At 38.2% G+C, this 15,038-nt stretch overlaps 1 protein-coding gene and 1 long non-coding RNA gene across 3 annotated transcripts in view; one reads left to right on the top strand and one right to left on the bottom strand.

Moving 5' to 3' along the window:
* The window catches only part of LOC309644631, a 39,111-nt gene extending 36,184 nt beyond the window's left edge, over positions 1-2,927 (top strand). For both annotated transcript variants that reach the window (XR_014254528.1, XR_014254529.1), the window contains one exon: positions 1,304-2,927. This is a non-coding gene — a long non-coding RNA (uncharacterized lncRNA). The remainder of the gene's footprint in view (positions 1-1,303) is intronic.
* Positions 2,928-2,931: 4 nt separating this feature from the next.
* Positions 2,932-15,038, bottom strand: part of FBXO28 (F-box protein 28) — a 31,054-nt gene continuing 18,947 nt past the window's right edge. Inside the window, exons 4-5 of the mRNA XM_082427478.1 lie at positions 9,357-9,552; positions 2,932-7,615 (exon numbers count right to left, since the gene is read on the bottom strand). Coding sequence (XP_082283604.1) covers positions 7,221-7,615; positions 9,357-9,552 — 591 coding nt within the window. The 3' untranslated portion in view covers positions 2,932-7,220. The remainder of the gene's footprint in view (positions 7,616-9,356; positions 9,553-15,038) is intronic.

The raw sequence follows: 15,038 nt of genomic DNA, 5'->3' as shown, positions 1-15,038 counted from the left end.
GGTGGCGCAGTGGTTGAGAATCTGCCTGCCAATGCAGGGGACACGGGTGCGAACCCTGGTCTGGGAGGATCCCACATGCTGCGGAGCAACTGGGCCCGTGCGCCACAACTACTGAGCCTGCGCGTCTGGAGCCTGTGCTCCGCAACAAGAGAGGCCGCAACAGTGAGAGGCCTGCGCACCGTGATGAAGAGTGGCCCCCACTTGCCACAACTGGAGAAGGCCCTCGCACAGAAACGAAGACCCAACACAGCCATAAAGTAAAAAAAAAAAAAATTTAAATATGCTTAAAGCAAGGATTGAAAGAAATACATGCAGCCAATGCAATATATCTTCTGTATCTCTATTTCCTTAGTCATATCTATCTACCTATGTATATTTACCACAGTTTATTATTTATTACCTGCTTACTATGTGCTGAGCACTGTTAACCCCTTGACATTCATTCCTTTATTGTCCTCTTACAAGGAAGGCACAAGCTGCATTTGCTTTGGGAATGGAAAGCAGCTGCTATGGCAGCACCTAGGGTTATAGAAACTGGTTATCTAGAGAGCTAAGGCACTTCTTGTAAGCTTGCTGCAACCCTTCAAAGGAAGAACAAGAATTTTATTATTATTATTTTTTAAAGTATTTGTTTATTTATTTATTTATGGCTGTGTTGGGTCTTCGTTTCTGTGCGAGGGCTTTCTCTAGGTGTGGCAAGCAGGGGCCACTCTTCATCGCGGTGCGCGGGCCTCTCACTATCGCGGCCTCTCTTGTTGCGGAGCACAGGCTCCAGACGCGCAGGCTCAGTAGTTGTGGCTCACGGGCCCAGTTGCTCCGCGGCATGTGGGATCTTCCCAGACCAGGGCTCGAACCCGTGTCCCCTGCATTGGCAGGCAGATTCTCAACCACTGCGCCACCAGGGAAGCCCAGAACAAGCATTTTAGGTCCCCTGCTTCTGCTTCCCCCTCCCCATCTTCTGCTTAGCCTTGAGAAGGCACGGGTTTTCCCTGTGTCCTAAGACAGAAAGCATGCCATAGGTTTTGCATTCCCGGAGCCAATATTACTATTTACATTGCTGCTTCAGATTCCAGGTAGAAACTGACTTTTGTTCAATCTAAAGAACCCAGGGGAAAAAAATCTAAAGAAAACATAAAAGTTGAGAAAGCTCTTTGGTTGAATGTATTTCTATGAACAAAATTTACTGAATTTTGGGAATTTCATCCTTGATTTGTATTTCCTTTCCAGTCATAATTTGTACTTTGTGCTCAAACATCCGCCACTGTTTTTTTCTCCTCACAATTTCCTATAATTTTGCTTTCAGGAAATGACCCACCAAAACCTGAGGAATATAAGCAAGTTGAAACACATTTTCTGGATGAGAATAATAATCTTTAATGGAGCCCGTAAGAATTGTTTCAGGAATTAACATGAGGAGTTCATAAATAAAGAGATATCCTTTTATTTTTAAAGCAACAATATTGATAAAGATTCTTGGTTTCCCAACAATGTGTTTTTTGCATAGCAACTGAACGACCTGAAGGAGATAGGAATAAAGATTTCCACCCTGATCGACCCTCTGAAGACTGGGAGGTACAGCAGCTGTCTTTATTTTTCTAGGTTTCTGTGATATATTTTTTTTAATTTTAAAAAATATTTATTTATTTATTTATGGCTGCGTTGGATCTTCGTTGCTGCGTGCGGGCTTTCTCTAGTTGCGGTGAGCAGGGGCTACTCTTTGTTGCGGAGCGCGGGCTTCTCATTGCGGTGCCGTCTCTTGTTGCGGAGCATGGGCTCTAAGCACCCGGTCTTCAGTAGTTGTGGCTCGCAGGCTCTAGAGCACAGGCTCAGTAGTTGTGGCGCACGGGCTTAGATGCTCTGGGGCATGTGGGATCTTCCCGGACTAGGGCTCGAACCCGTGTCCCCTGCATTGGCAAGCGGATTCTTAACCACTGAGCCACCAGGGAAGTCCCTATGTTTCTGTGATATCTTGATGACTAGAACGCAGTGATGGTGTTGGGGTAACTGATACCACGGCTGTCACCCTCATCTTTCAGCATAAATTCATCTGTGATCTCTTTTCTGACATCTAAGTTGTAAACAAAGTGGGTAAAGTATGTATCAAAGAAGAGTGTGTTCCTCCTCAGAAAAATCTCACTTCAATTCCCTATTAGTTACATCTTTATGAGACAGAGATGAAATTGATTTGTATGATTTTATTGCATTGAAATTTTGAATAGTCTTGGAGCTGGAAGGAATTTTGAAAAGCGAACTGGAAGAGAACGAGTATTCTTCCCCGGCAGGACAAGCGAATTGGTGGTCACTACTTTTGTATTGACTGGTAGCCAACATTATAGTAAGGCAACTAGGGATGTGTGCTAGTGGCCTCCAGCTACATCTCTTGCCAGGACTGCCTATTTAAGACTACAGGTTCTTAGAATCCTTAAGAATATCTTCTTTTACCTGTATGCCTAGTGTAAATCCATTGTCAAAGAACTTTAGGACAAAAGTTGCCTCCTTCAAGCCTAGTCTTCATGATTTTAAGCTCTGTATGTTACTCTTAACATGAGTGATTTTTGGCATAGACTTCCTCTGGTGATGTATGAAATGTTCATCTATATATTTATTGAGTTTAAAGAATTAATGTAATCTAGAGTCTCATAGGTCCCAGCTGTTTTAGAATGTAGTAGAGTGTAGCAGAAATACATAAGCTTTGGAGGCAGGTAGGTCTGGGTTCAAATCCCACTTAGGCACTTACTTGTATAACATTGTGGATATGTTGCTTAACCTGAGTTTAACTTTCTTATAAAGAGTAAAACCTGCTTTATAAGGTGGCTATGAGGATTAAACTAACACAATGTACTGCTTTAAGAGGTGGTAGCTATTAGCATGGCATTTGTTAGATGAAGAGCTCCATAATCTTTGTGCATGAAATACAAAGAAAACAAGTAACACTGGTAACAACACATTTATTTACGTACCCTGTTGTGTGCCCGGGAGGTGTTTTTCACTTTCCAGTAATTGAATTAGGTTGTAACAATTAAAATTCCAGAAAGTAAACTATTGTAATTTACTGTTGCTCATGACCGTAAGTAAATAGACATGGTACCACATAAAGTAATTTTAAACACGTCTAAAACTTTTGGTATAGCTTTGATGTATACTTTGGCAATGGACCTAATAGATTACCAATATGCTTCTAAATCCCATGGTTCTCTTCAGACACAACAGGAAAAATTTCAATTTAATGTTTCAATTTCAGAAATTTAACAAAGATTCTCAGGAAGCTGGAAAAGGCCATTACTTAAGCCTATAGTGTTTACCACAAATATAAATGTATTGCTATTAAAAATAAAATCATGGTAGGCAGCAGTCAACTAATTGCTAATTTCATTTTGTAGATTATATAGTATTTCTTGAAAATAATTCACCTCAGATGGCAGGCTATAGAAGTTTGTTATTTTAAAGTAGTTCTTTACTCATTAACTTTTTGAGGACTAGTTAAAGGAATTCCGATCCCAAGTCAAATCATTGAATGGCCTATCAAATTGTATTTTACACTAGAAACAGCCGTTTCCAAGAGACTGCATCACACGTGGCATTTCCTTTGAGAATGCCTTTATCCCTGGCTTCAAATCTTACTTACAGCATATGATTATTTTTAGAAGGTTTGGTAAGTGTTAAAAAATGGGTACTCATTTTGCTAGAGCAGGATATAAGAATGTGCTGATCACCAAGTATGAGATTTTACATTACATTAAATTAAAATTATATACTGTTGGAAATAGACAAGATAGGGAGTTCCTAGATCCTAGAAAATATTATGGCTAAGGAAATAGAGAACTCAGAAGAGGAATCTACCTCCAAGAAACTACTTCAGTATAGTAAAATAGAATTAAGTGCCCTGTCTTAGGAAAAAGTGTTAGTAATAAGGAACTGGGACACCATACATTGTTTCTTTGGAGATTAAAGTGCAGGCTATGAAATGGCATATAAAATAATGCATAAAATAGTGCAATCTTAAGGTGCCATTATTTTTATTACACATAGCCTATGTTCATATGTCCATTTTCGCTCAAAAAATCCAGCTGTAGTGACACCTTTTAGCTTATTTATTTAGGCATTACTTATACTCTGTTCTACCCACCTTAGGGGCTACATAGAATATTTTAACATTTTAACAAGTAGAATAATAGCGCATACATTTGAAACTACTAAATAGAGATTAAGGCAAGCCCCTGTAAAGTTCAGTACTCCAAAAACACGTTTTACAAAAAAAAAGTTGTTTCCAAAACCAGTGGCTTTAGACCTGATGGCACCCCAAGTTTTTAAAACAGTATGATTACTCTGATCACATTTGTGTTTGCCCCATTATTTCCAGGCTCTGTACATCAAGAGGAGCTCAAAACAAACAAACAAAAAAAAACAGGTTCTATATCCTCATGTTCTAAAATAATACATAATTCAGAATATGTGAAAACCAAGCCAAGTCCACGTGGGAGATAAGCTGAGAATCCTGTTGGGGGTGAGGAGGCAGTCCTCTCCATTTCTTACATAGGCCCTTCCACATTGTATCTGTTTGTAGTATTGTACCATAATCAATTTGTAAGTGGGATGACTTATTAGAGAAGTCTCCTCTGAAAGACCACCAAGGAAGATGACAGGAATACTTTATAAAATGTTGTTCTAGGACAACACAATATTAACATACAGCATTTAAATTACCGACCTATAATCCAGGGCAGGATGGTTTCTCTCTTGGGAGGCTAATTTACAATTTTCCTGTAACATATGTCAGTTTTAGGTGAAGGAAATATTTTGTGATTTGTTGAAACTTAAATACCGTTATACTACCCAAATGCAAGTATAACAGCTATCAAATGGGCCAAGGCAACATCCTAACATGTTCTAGCTAGTTAAGATTTAAGACTTAAAACAAACTGAACTGTAGTGCTTTATCTCCTACTGTTATGCCACATTTGTGCATTAACAAGTGCAACTCATTAACCTTATGGGCAGATGACTACAAGTGTATACTGTAGAAATTTGGACTTTGAAACAGAAAATCTATCTTTTAATAGTGAGTGCTTATTATGGAAGCCAAATACTCATGTTAACTAAGACTATAGATACATTTATGGTGTCCAGATGTAGTTTAAAAAGAGACCCAGGGAACTTTAAATAATTAACAACTATTAAAAAGATCATCTGAGGTTATATCCCTTTGTAAGCCTGTAAACATGTACTCTGTTACTTAAAAGTCTTCCTATTACCAGGAAAGCAGACAATTAAAGGCCATGAGTATTCCAGTAGGCCTCCTCCAAAGTTGTGACAATATGGCTAAATCCTATGATTAAACAAATAAGACCTGCTGAGAAAATGAGTTCCAGACAGGGACTTTTATGGATGACCTTGGCTGACAAATGTTTTTTGGAAATTGTTTATTTTAAAATTACCTTCCCAACAAACCATGAAACACTTGGATGTTATTTTATGGTTTTTCATTGAAAACATACTACATTGTAAATGGAGTTTCAAAGATAGACAAAGAATTGATCAAAATCTAAGGACAGTATTATGTAAGGACAATGTTAAAAATTGATAAGAAAAAGTTTCATTTGGTGAGGTTAATCTCAAGGATGCATAACCATGTCATGTTGGACAGATAAAAAAAGGTAGTGACCTTGTGCTTTTATTCAACTAAGGTACATACCGAAACCTTAGGTTTTATACAGGTGTCAAACTCCCACCTGGAAAGGGATAGCATTCTATACTACACCTAAGTTTACCTTAAATAACTGAAGCCCAAGGCAACAGTTGTTTAAAAGAACTTAACAGGCAAATAATGACTACATAATTTAGTACATTAAAATAAAACTAGGACAGTAATAGTTGACTGTTTCAAAAATATACAACTGGGGAAAGTAACCACTGTACACAATTTGGAGGTTGTTAAAGTGACCACTTAGAAGGTTGAACAGTGCAAGACATGCTTTTCCAGTTACAAGCTCAAAACAGGAGTGCAAACGAAATTAAAGCTTTTGTTTAAAGTTGCAGGATAAGGAAAGCTTGAAATTAATATTAAAAAGCTTCCCTCAGGTCATTCCCCAGAAATGACACGATCAAAATGCTTTTTCATGGTATAATTTTCTTCACTGAACTTTCTTTCAATGGCAAAACTGCATCCCACAGGTTGGGTTCCCTACTTATACCACTGGTCATGACCACATTTGATCAATGAGCATACACAGTGGTGAGTAAGTAAGGAAGAGTACTAGTTGCCTGAAGTCTGACATCAATGTAAAGAATTTGGGATTCTGCCTTAGCCAGTGTACCTGAACCCTAGAGAGAATAGATAAAGCAACGGGCTTTAATACTCTCTTATTCTTGTAAAACTGGAGGACAAATGGACATACAACTACCACCCCGCCCCCAGAGGCAAGCTGTTGCGATGGAAGATGTTAAGCGCTTAAATGAACTAAGACGCTGCTCTAAAAAGTGGAGAAGCATAGAGGTTCAAGATAAATACCAGTGCAAGAGCTTTTTAAGTGAGTTGACTAGGCAACGCATGCATCCATCCATGCAAATGTAGGACATGGCCCCAAAAGTGAACCAAAAACATGTATATAACAACTGGGTAAGTCCCTTGCCAGTAGTTTATAAAAATATATAGTCAATACTGTAGAGGCCCCTTCTACAGCCAATACTATGGAAGTCCGTTTTAGTTACCCATTACTTCAATACCAAAAAGCATTTACTACTTTTCAGACATTCCAGACAAAGGTCACTTATAACAAAAAGTCAACTTTTTTTTTTAAAAACAAGATACTGCCCATTTAAAAAGTAGGTCTTTTCTTTCAAGTGAACAGGACATTTTATGTATTAAACTTAACTTCTAGTCTGTCGAGACTGGTTTAAGATCCTTATGTAATGTGCATATATGCAGAAACAAATAAACTTGCTTTAAACATTATCTGCACAGAAATAAAGTTAACTTCTCAAAACAGGATAGGATAGGTCTGGTTAGTACAAATCTATTGCAAAATAAAAGGATTCTGTGCATCAGTTCAACCAGGAGAAGCGGGAAAAGACTGTCGTCCCACACCATGAGAGTTCAAGTTTACGTTGTGTTCTGAAAGCCTAGAGCTAAGGGACACCATGTTGCTCACAGTGTCCTGATATGCAGAACTGCTCAAGCTACGAAGTCAGGTCTTCCTCTGGAGCTAGAAGCACATTCTGGTTTACTTTCTATTCCGGAGACGTTTAGATTTCCTAAGAGAGTCTATGGCTTCTGCGGCCTTTTTGCGTTTCCGAGGAGACTCTTCATTCTGCCCAGACCCTGAGGAGTCTCCTACTGCACTTTCCATTACTTCTCGCAGTTTGCGTTCCAGCTCTGCCAACCGTGCGTTCTGTTCACCTATGATCTGGGTCTGCTCTAGCAGTTTCTGGTCCTGGTCTTGAAGCTGCTTCTGCTGTTCTTGCACTTTGGTGCGAAGCTCAGAAATTTCACGCCTGAGAACAGTCACCCCAGCACCATTTGTCTTAACCTGCTGCTGGAGTTTGGTAACCTCTTGTCTTGAAGGGTTTTGCTTGGAGAAGAGTTGCATTGTTGTCAGGGCTGCAGAAGGTCCTGGAACTGTGGAGAAATAGTTTAAAATGGTCAATCACTTAAAATGTCTCACTACCAGTAATACTTCATTAATTAAACTTACTCAAAGATAGAATATCCTTTATAATATCACTTCTGATTATTTCTTCTTTGCAATCTACTTGCTCTGATGGATTAATCAGACACCGTGTCTTAACTATAAATGAGTTTAAATTCTGATTCTCATGTTCATGTGGCAATATGTGGAATGCAAGCAAATGGAGATGGGCATTTAATGGCATAAACTTGGATTTAAAATATTATAAAGCATTTTTTAGGACCTAGTAAGAAAATATAAGTAGTAAAATTAGAGTAGAATTATTTCACACAAGCAAACATAAACATCTGAGTTAGAAGTACAGACCTATCATGTTCGCAAATCCTCTCTGCACTTAGTTATATGCAAAGGTTTCAACATTAGCCAAATGACAAGGGCACCATCAAAAAGTGGGTTACATCACATGTGATGATCAGGAAGAACTTCTGACATGGTATAGGAAGGCTTTGGAACTATTCTGTTTTAGGAATAATAGAATGTAACATGGGCATAAAAATCACTATTTTAAACTAATAACCTACTTTTTTAAAACCCTATCTCCTGAAGCTTTTCTAAAAGGACCAGATGGATCCAACCACACCCTAAAACCCATCTTGCTAATTTTCTCCTTATACATTTAAATACTCAGAATATTTTCCTTGGCTGATGCATTCTTCCTTCTCTCTCTGCTTACCTTTAGCCAACTAACAAGGCTCAGATCAATTCTCACCTCTTGTGAAGTCTCAATCAGACCAGCCAACAATGATTTTATCTTCCTTAAGATTCTCTCTGCTACTCATTTGACATTTAAATGGACACTCCTTTAAACTATTTCTCTTGCCTACGAAAATTTGAGTCTGGATATGTCTTACCTTATGAAATAATAAGATTCCTGAGAGAAGACACCATGTATTATACTTCATTTTAGTCCCCACAGGACGCAGTACAATGCTGTGCGCATAATAGGTACTCAATAAATAACAGATGTGTTAATGCTGAGATGCTGTAAGCTTTATTATTAAATTACAGACGGCCACTCAGTTACCCCACCGAGTACTCCAGGGAGCTAACTAATCTGAACAAAATATTTTACTAAAAATTTGTTCCCAGATTTAAAATACTTGCAAGAGTTGAAGATATTGAACAATTCATTCTTTCAGTAGATAAGGACACAAATCTCTAGGATCCGACAATGTTCAAAACAGCCCTATGCACCCTGTCTCCTAAAGTAGCAGCCAGATACTCCAGGGGCTGAAATAATTAACTGGTTATTTCCATGAAGAATTTTTTGGGTTTTGTCTGGTATATTTGATTCTGTTATAGGATAATGAATACTAACTAGTCAGAAACATCAAAAAACATTCACATATATATAGCTTTTCACTCAGCAATTTGCTCTAATAAATTTATGCCAAGTTAAAAGTTGTGGATATGTACAAAGATTTAGCCACAAGATTGTTCTTCAGAGTGTAGTTCAAATACTGAAAATCTGGAAACAAATGTGCTTAACAGCAGCGGATCAGCTACATAAATTATGGTCTGTAGCCCAATCTGTCATTAAAAATTATGTTGCAGATACAGTTACAGACCCAGAAAAGTTAAAGATACACAGTTAAGTGGGGGGAAAAAAGCAAGTTACAAATCTATGTATGAACATTATTACAAACTGAACGTATTATAAACAAAAGATACCTGGAGGAGAGCCCATGAGTCTTCCCGATACATCTGATCCTGGTAATTTCCTCTTTAGAATTGGAACAATCTTTTCATCAAAGTATTCCATTGCCATGGAGGAAATATCCCTTAACTCTTGAAGTACTTCATGAGCTCGCTGAGGGGCTCTGGTAGAATTGACATATCTCAACACACGATAAATCTCATCAATCACCTAAAATAATGAGCTCTCATTAGCATTTTAGAATTTTTTTTTTTTTAAAGAAAACAGCTAAACAGGGAGCAAAGTGACTGCTTGTTTTGCAATTCCTATAAAGACCTACAGGTGACTTAACTGATATACTGACCACTGATAACATTACCATCTGTAACACATGGCTTTGGGCTTGTTATAATACTTTATACATTTCATATTTATATTTATTTAAGCATCTTTTCTGTACTCTACTGGTGTTACGGAATCAGGATGATTAAAATACAGCTCCTGCCCTGAAGGAAATCAGTGTAACTGGGCAGAGAGATGTGTAAAGAAGTGACGTAAAGAGGGATATACAAATTGCAAAAGAAACTAGAAGACTAAACTAAGAGATTAGATCTTGTATGCAAGTAGGGGTCAGGGTGGGGGAATTACCCAAACCCATATTCTACTAATCCTCTGAACCTACTTCATTCTAGTCTGAATCTGTTTCCCAAAGCCCCAGGGACTCAGCCTGATTTCCTTCTCTCTTTCACACCGCCACTATGTGCTCTATCCTTGAAGTGTTATTTCTCTTAGACTTGCTGTGGATTGGAATGAGGTCTCCTCAGAGCCCGCTTTCTTGTTATCACCAAAGGGTAGCAAGAGATCCTTTTTCATTTTAATAATAACTGCAGTGGGGAAACACAAGGCATACATACTTGGAGAAGAAAGCTGGCAATCCTGATTCCTAATTCTCTTGCTGGAATGGTAACTGAACCTTCCTTAGGCATTCTGCCCTCAGCTTTAATCCCTAAGAGGTCAGCCTTACTTTCTCCTATGGCTTCAGCGTACACCTGAAGATAATAATGCACATCTCTGAAGATCTCCAGTCTGGATGACATCTGTTCCAATGAGTCTTCACAAGACTTGTGGGTTAATCAGCCAAACCATTCTGTCACCGAAATATCTCAAACCACCTTGAATCCCACTCATTTCCACTACTGCATTTACCTAGCTGGTACCCAACTATGGAACAATCTTATAACTGGCCTTTTCTTCTCCTTTATTCAGGCTGCTGACTACTGCTAGAGAAACATAAAATCTTGCAGAATAGTACCAGGACAAATTACAGTCCTTTACACGTTCTAGACTCTCAGGGCAATGAGATGATCCTTGTCAGTCTAGCATCATGGGTGCTAAATAAACGTCAGCAAAATTAAACTGTTAGGATGTGTCTTTATTGTGAATCAGAGAAGACTTCACAGAAGAGGCCACGTCAGTGGGCCTGGAGAGATGACTAGGAATTGGCTTGGCCTAAGGTGGTGTATATGTAGGCAAATGTAATAAGAGAGGAGATATGCTAGTTTTGAATTACATGGGACATGCAGGTGATACTAAACAGGCAGGCATATCTGGAGATACAGGTTAGGAGATCAGGAGAGAAACTCCAAATGATGACGAGGCCTCAGTACCCAATGGCGTAACAGGGACTGACATTGCTAAGGGAGAAGATACAGAATAGGACAGTCAAAGGCAGAATCCTGAGGCACTAGTGGTTAAGTGATACATTTATTTTTGGCATTACTACTAGATTATGGACTCATTCCAAAAGAAAATAACATTTTTTTTCAATAAAAATTTACTGAACTACCATGTTAGGAACTATTACGTATATTTAAAAAAAAAAGAAATGAAGAAAAGAGTACTTTCTCTTGGGCTTACAATTTAATTATGTGAACAAATCCTAACCCGTAAGCATTTACTGGTCAGGAGAGGCTTCTTTGACATATTTAAGGTAAAACTGAATGATGACGAGAACTGGAAGATCTGGGAAGAAAAGCATTTAGGCAGGAATAACAATGGCAATGGCTTCAAGGTCTGAGTCAGTTTGGCTTGTTTAAGTTCAAGGGTTAGAAACATGCAACCTATATCTGTATCTCCAAATAGTAAAAATTTATGGAAGCTAGCATAAGCTCAATGCTTTGAAAAAAAAAAAAAACCTAGTATTTATATATGATTACAAAATGGTTAATTACAAAATATATAAGCTGAAGTAGTAATACAGTATCTTTTAAAAAGTACTTCATATTGACGGAGAGTCTATGTACTAGTGCTAGGATACTAACTGACCCACAGTAGCTCTGTGTTTATCAGTGTTTACATGTGTGTTATAAATCAGTACTGCGACGCTCCAGTATCATTTTATGCTGGCCTCAACGCCCGCATACTCCAGCTCCAGGTACAAAGTAACCATGAGCTCTTCGAACTACCTCAAACCCTCTCTCTTTTTTGCTCAGGGTTTTTGCACATTATGATCTCTTTTCTGGAATGTTCTCCCTGCATATCTCCCCTACCTTCTCTAGCCCCAAATTTCTTACTCATCCTTGAGGTCTCAGTAACACTTTCTCAGAGTTAGCAGTCTTTTCTGAACCCTCTTTCAGTTTAAATCATGTTAACATCTTCATCAAATCCTTTATTTTACCTTCAGAATACACATTACAAGTTTTAAGTACTACATTTTTCTGTTAATGTCTGTCTTCCTATAATATAGTAAGCTCAATTTAGGAGACCATGCCTAGTTTCACTGTCAGATCCCCATGGTCTAGCAGTGTCTGGCACAGAGCAGATACTCAATAAACGTCTGTTAAATGAGTGATAAAGATGGTCAAATATCATAAATTGCTTAATATTGACACATCTAAATAAAACTGTTTAGGGACAAGCCACAGGGGTAAAGTCAATACAAGAATATGATTTTTAGAGGCCAGATTCTGAATATAAAGGTCACAGTTAACAGAATTTTTATTGAGAGGAATTTTAAAAAAATACGTAATACTTGAAAGAGTATCCACGGCTTTATTAACGGATCTATTTATATTATGTTTATGTACATAAATACTGGTAGACAGAAGAATATTTACAGTATATTTGAGCTAGACTAGAAATGACTGTTATAATGATTCAAGCATGAATAAAACATACATCTTATCCAATGCAAGATGACTTAGTGAAAGACCCATACACAGCAAAGGCTAGCTCAAACTGAGTAAACTCAATGTACAAGCAAAGTGCTGTGTGAAAAAAAAGTAGAGAGAAATAAGATCTGTTTGAGAGAACTAATGAAGGACTTGGCAATGAGAAATAAGCAGAACTTCAATGGGGAAGAGAAGTTGGAGCAGGAGAAGAGTATACCTGACTGAAGGAGGAGTGGCCTGAGGAGATGGATGATGTGGATGGCCAGGTGATAGCATAGGAAGTCAACATGCATGTAGTGCTACTACGTACCATGCCTTTATTCTAGGTTTTTAAAAGAAATTTATTATGCAGTGAATCCTCTTCCATAACCCTGATTCTTCAGAATTAATTTCATATCAAACTATCCCATAGGGATTACTAATACTAAATCACATCTGTAAACCAATTTGTGAAATAATCTTATCTTTACTGTATTCAGCCTTCTAAATATAGTGTGAAAGCAAGGTATCTCTTTCCATTTGTTCAAGTCTTCCATTAGGAAACAATGTTTTCAAAGCTTACTATATAGAGGTTATTTTAGTTAAATGGACTCATCCACGTTTTCAATAAAATTAAAAATATTTTCTTTCCTCTGTCCAAAAGTTATAAGCAAAGGACAACGTGAAGAGAAAAGGACACAGCATGTTAGAACCAAACTGCTTCTAGCACTCAGTCATCAGTGGCTACAATGGCTTTAGAGGCACATATTAAGAAAGCATAGTATTTACCCGATTTCTAAAATATTTCCTTCTCTGAGTAGGTTTAATCACTTTCTGAAAATTACTTTAGCAACAAGAATGTAGTGTGTGAGTCTTGTGCCCAGTGTAAAGACCACAGGCTTTAGGAAGGTCGCCTAAACTCCTTAATGGCTATTTGTACACCTTTCAAATAATATGCCACATGCCGAATCCTACCCAAGTTTGAAATAATAACATAATAGTTATGAAAATATTTTTAAGTTTTAAAAAAGTATGTTAAGAAACCAAATGTGAACAACTATCATACTTCTAACACATGCAGTTTACTATATCATGCTTATGTTTAAATTGGCACAGTAATAAATGACATACTATGAATATCATTTAAGTATTTCTACTACTATAGATGAGAGAATTTCTATCTTGTTTAATCTACGGTTTAGCAAACAAAGCTCCTATTAAAATACTGAACCTCATATGTTCTCATTTTCTGTCTTTTTGTTCCACTTGAGATTTCCTTAATTTTCCTTTCTGCCCCTTTTACTTAAAATTGTTTCTTCCGGGCTTCCCTGGTGGCGCAGTGGTTGAGAATCTGCCTGCCAATGCAGGGGACACGGGTTCGAGCCCTGGTCTGGGAGGATCCCACATGCTGCGGAGCAGCTGGGCCCGTGAGCCACAATTACTGAGCCTGCGCGTCTGGAGACTGTGCTCCGCAACAAGAGAGACCGCGATGGTGAGAGGCCCCCGCTTGCCGCAACTAGAGAAAGCCCTCGCGCGGAAACGAAGACCCAACACAGCCAAAAATAAATAAATAAGTAAATATTTAAAAAAAAAATTGTTTCTTCCATATTTGTAAATATTTCTTTATATGGCATGTGTTTGACTATATATTTTCTTATTTCTCTTAGACTATTAGTCACAGTTTCTTTAAGTTTTATACCCTTGTATTGCTTTCTCAAAGGTGTATTTTTGCCCATTTGTTTCATTCTGTGTTTCATATTAGTCTGGCAATTCTCTACTCCTTGCTTATACTTAAGAATGGAAAAAAAAAAAAAAAAAAAAAAAGAATGGAGCACACAGGGCTTCCCTGGTGGCGCAGTGGTTGAGGGTCTGCCTGCCGGTGCGGGGGGTGCAAGTTCGGGCCCTGGTCTGGGGGGATACCGTGAGCTGAGGGGCGGCTGGGCCCGTGGGCTGCGATTGCTGGGCCTGGGCGTCTGAAGCCTGTGCTCCGCGGCGGGGGGGACCGTGATGGTGGGGGGGCCAGGTGCCACGTTGGGGGGTGGCCCCCGTTTGCCACGACTGGAGGGGGCCCTTGCGCAGAGGCGGGGACCCAGCACGGCCATAAATGAATAAATAAATAAATTTAAAAAAAAAAAAAGAAAAAAAAAAAGAATGGAGCACACAAAAAGCTGATCAGAACTCCTAGTTAGCCAAGATGGTGGGAAAGGTGGGGTATAGGGGGATAAGAGCAGGGACCTAAAAAAAATCAATGAGATTAGACTGCTTTTTCTTTTTTCATTTTAAAGGTTCATGGCCTGTATATATTTACTTGGGGACCAGCATAGTGAAAGGAGGAAATGCTTCCAAGTAATAGATATTTTTAAGAATGTCTTCACATTAAAACCAATTTTAAAAGAAACATAAATACAACATTCTGGAAGCATTAGGTAAACTCAAATTGAAGGATATTTATTCCTCAAAATAACTTACCTATGACCTTCAAACATGTGAAGCTCAAGAAACACAAAGTGTAGGGAATTATTTCACATTAAAGAGGATTATCAAGTCCATGTGTAATCCTAGATTGAA

This window comes from Balaenoptera physalus, assembly GCF_965194825.1.
Source record: "Balaenoptera physalus genome assembly, chromosome: 1".
NCBI classification, from domain to species: Eukaryota; Metazoa; Chordata; class Mammalia; order Artiodactyla; family Balaenopteridae; genus Balaenoptera; species Balaenoptera physalus.
Note: the sequence above shows the minus strand (reverse complement) of the source record. Positions and strands in the feature narration are given on the sequence as shown.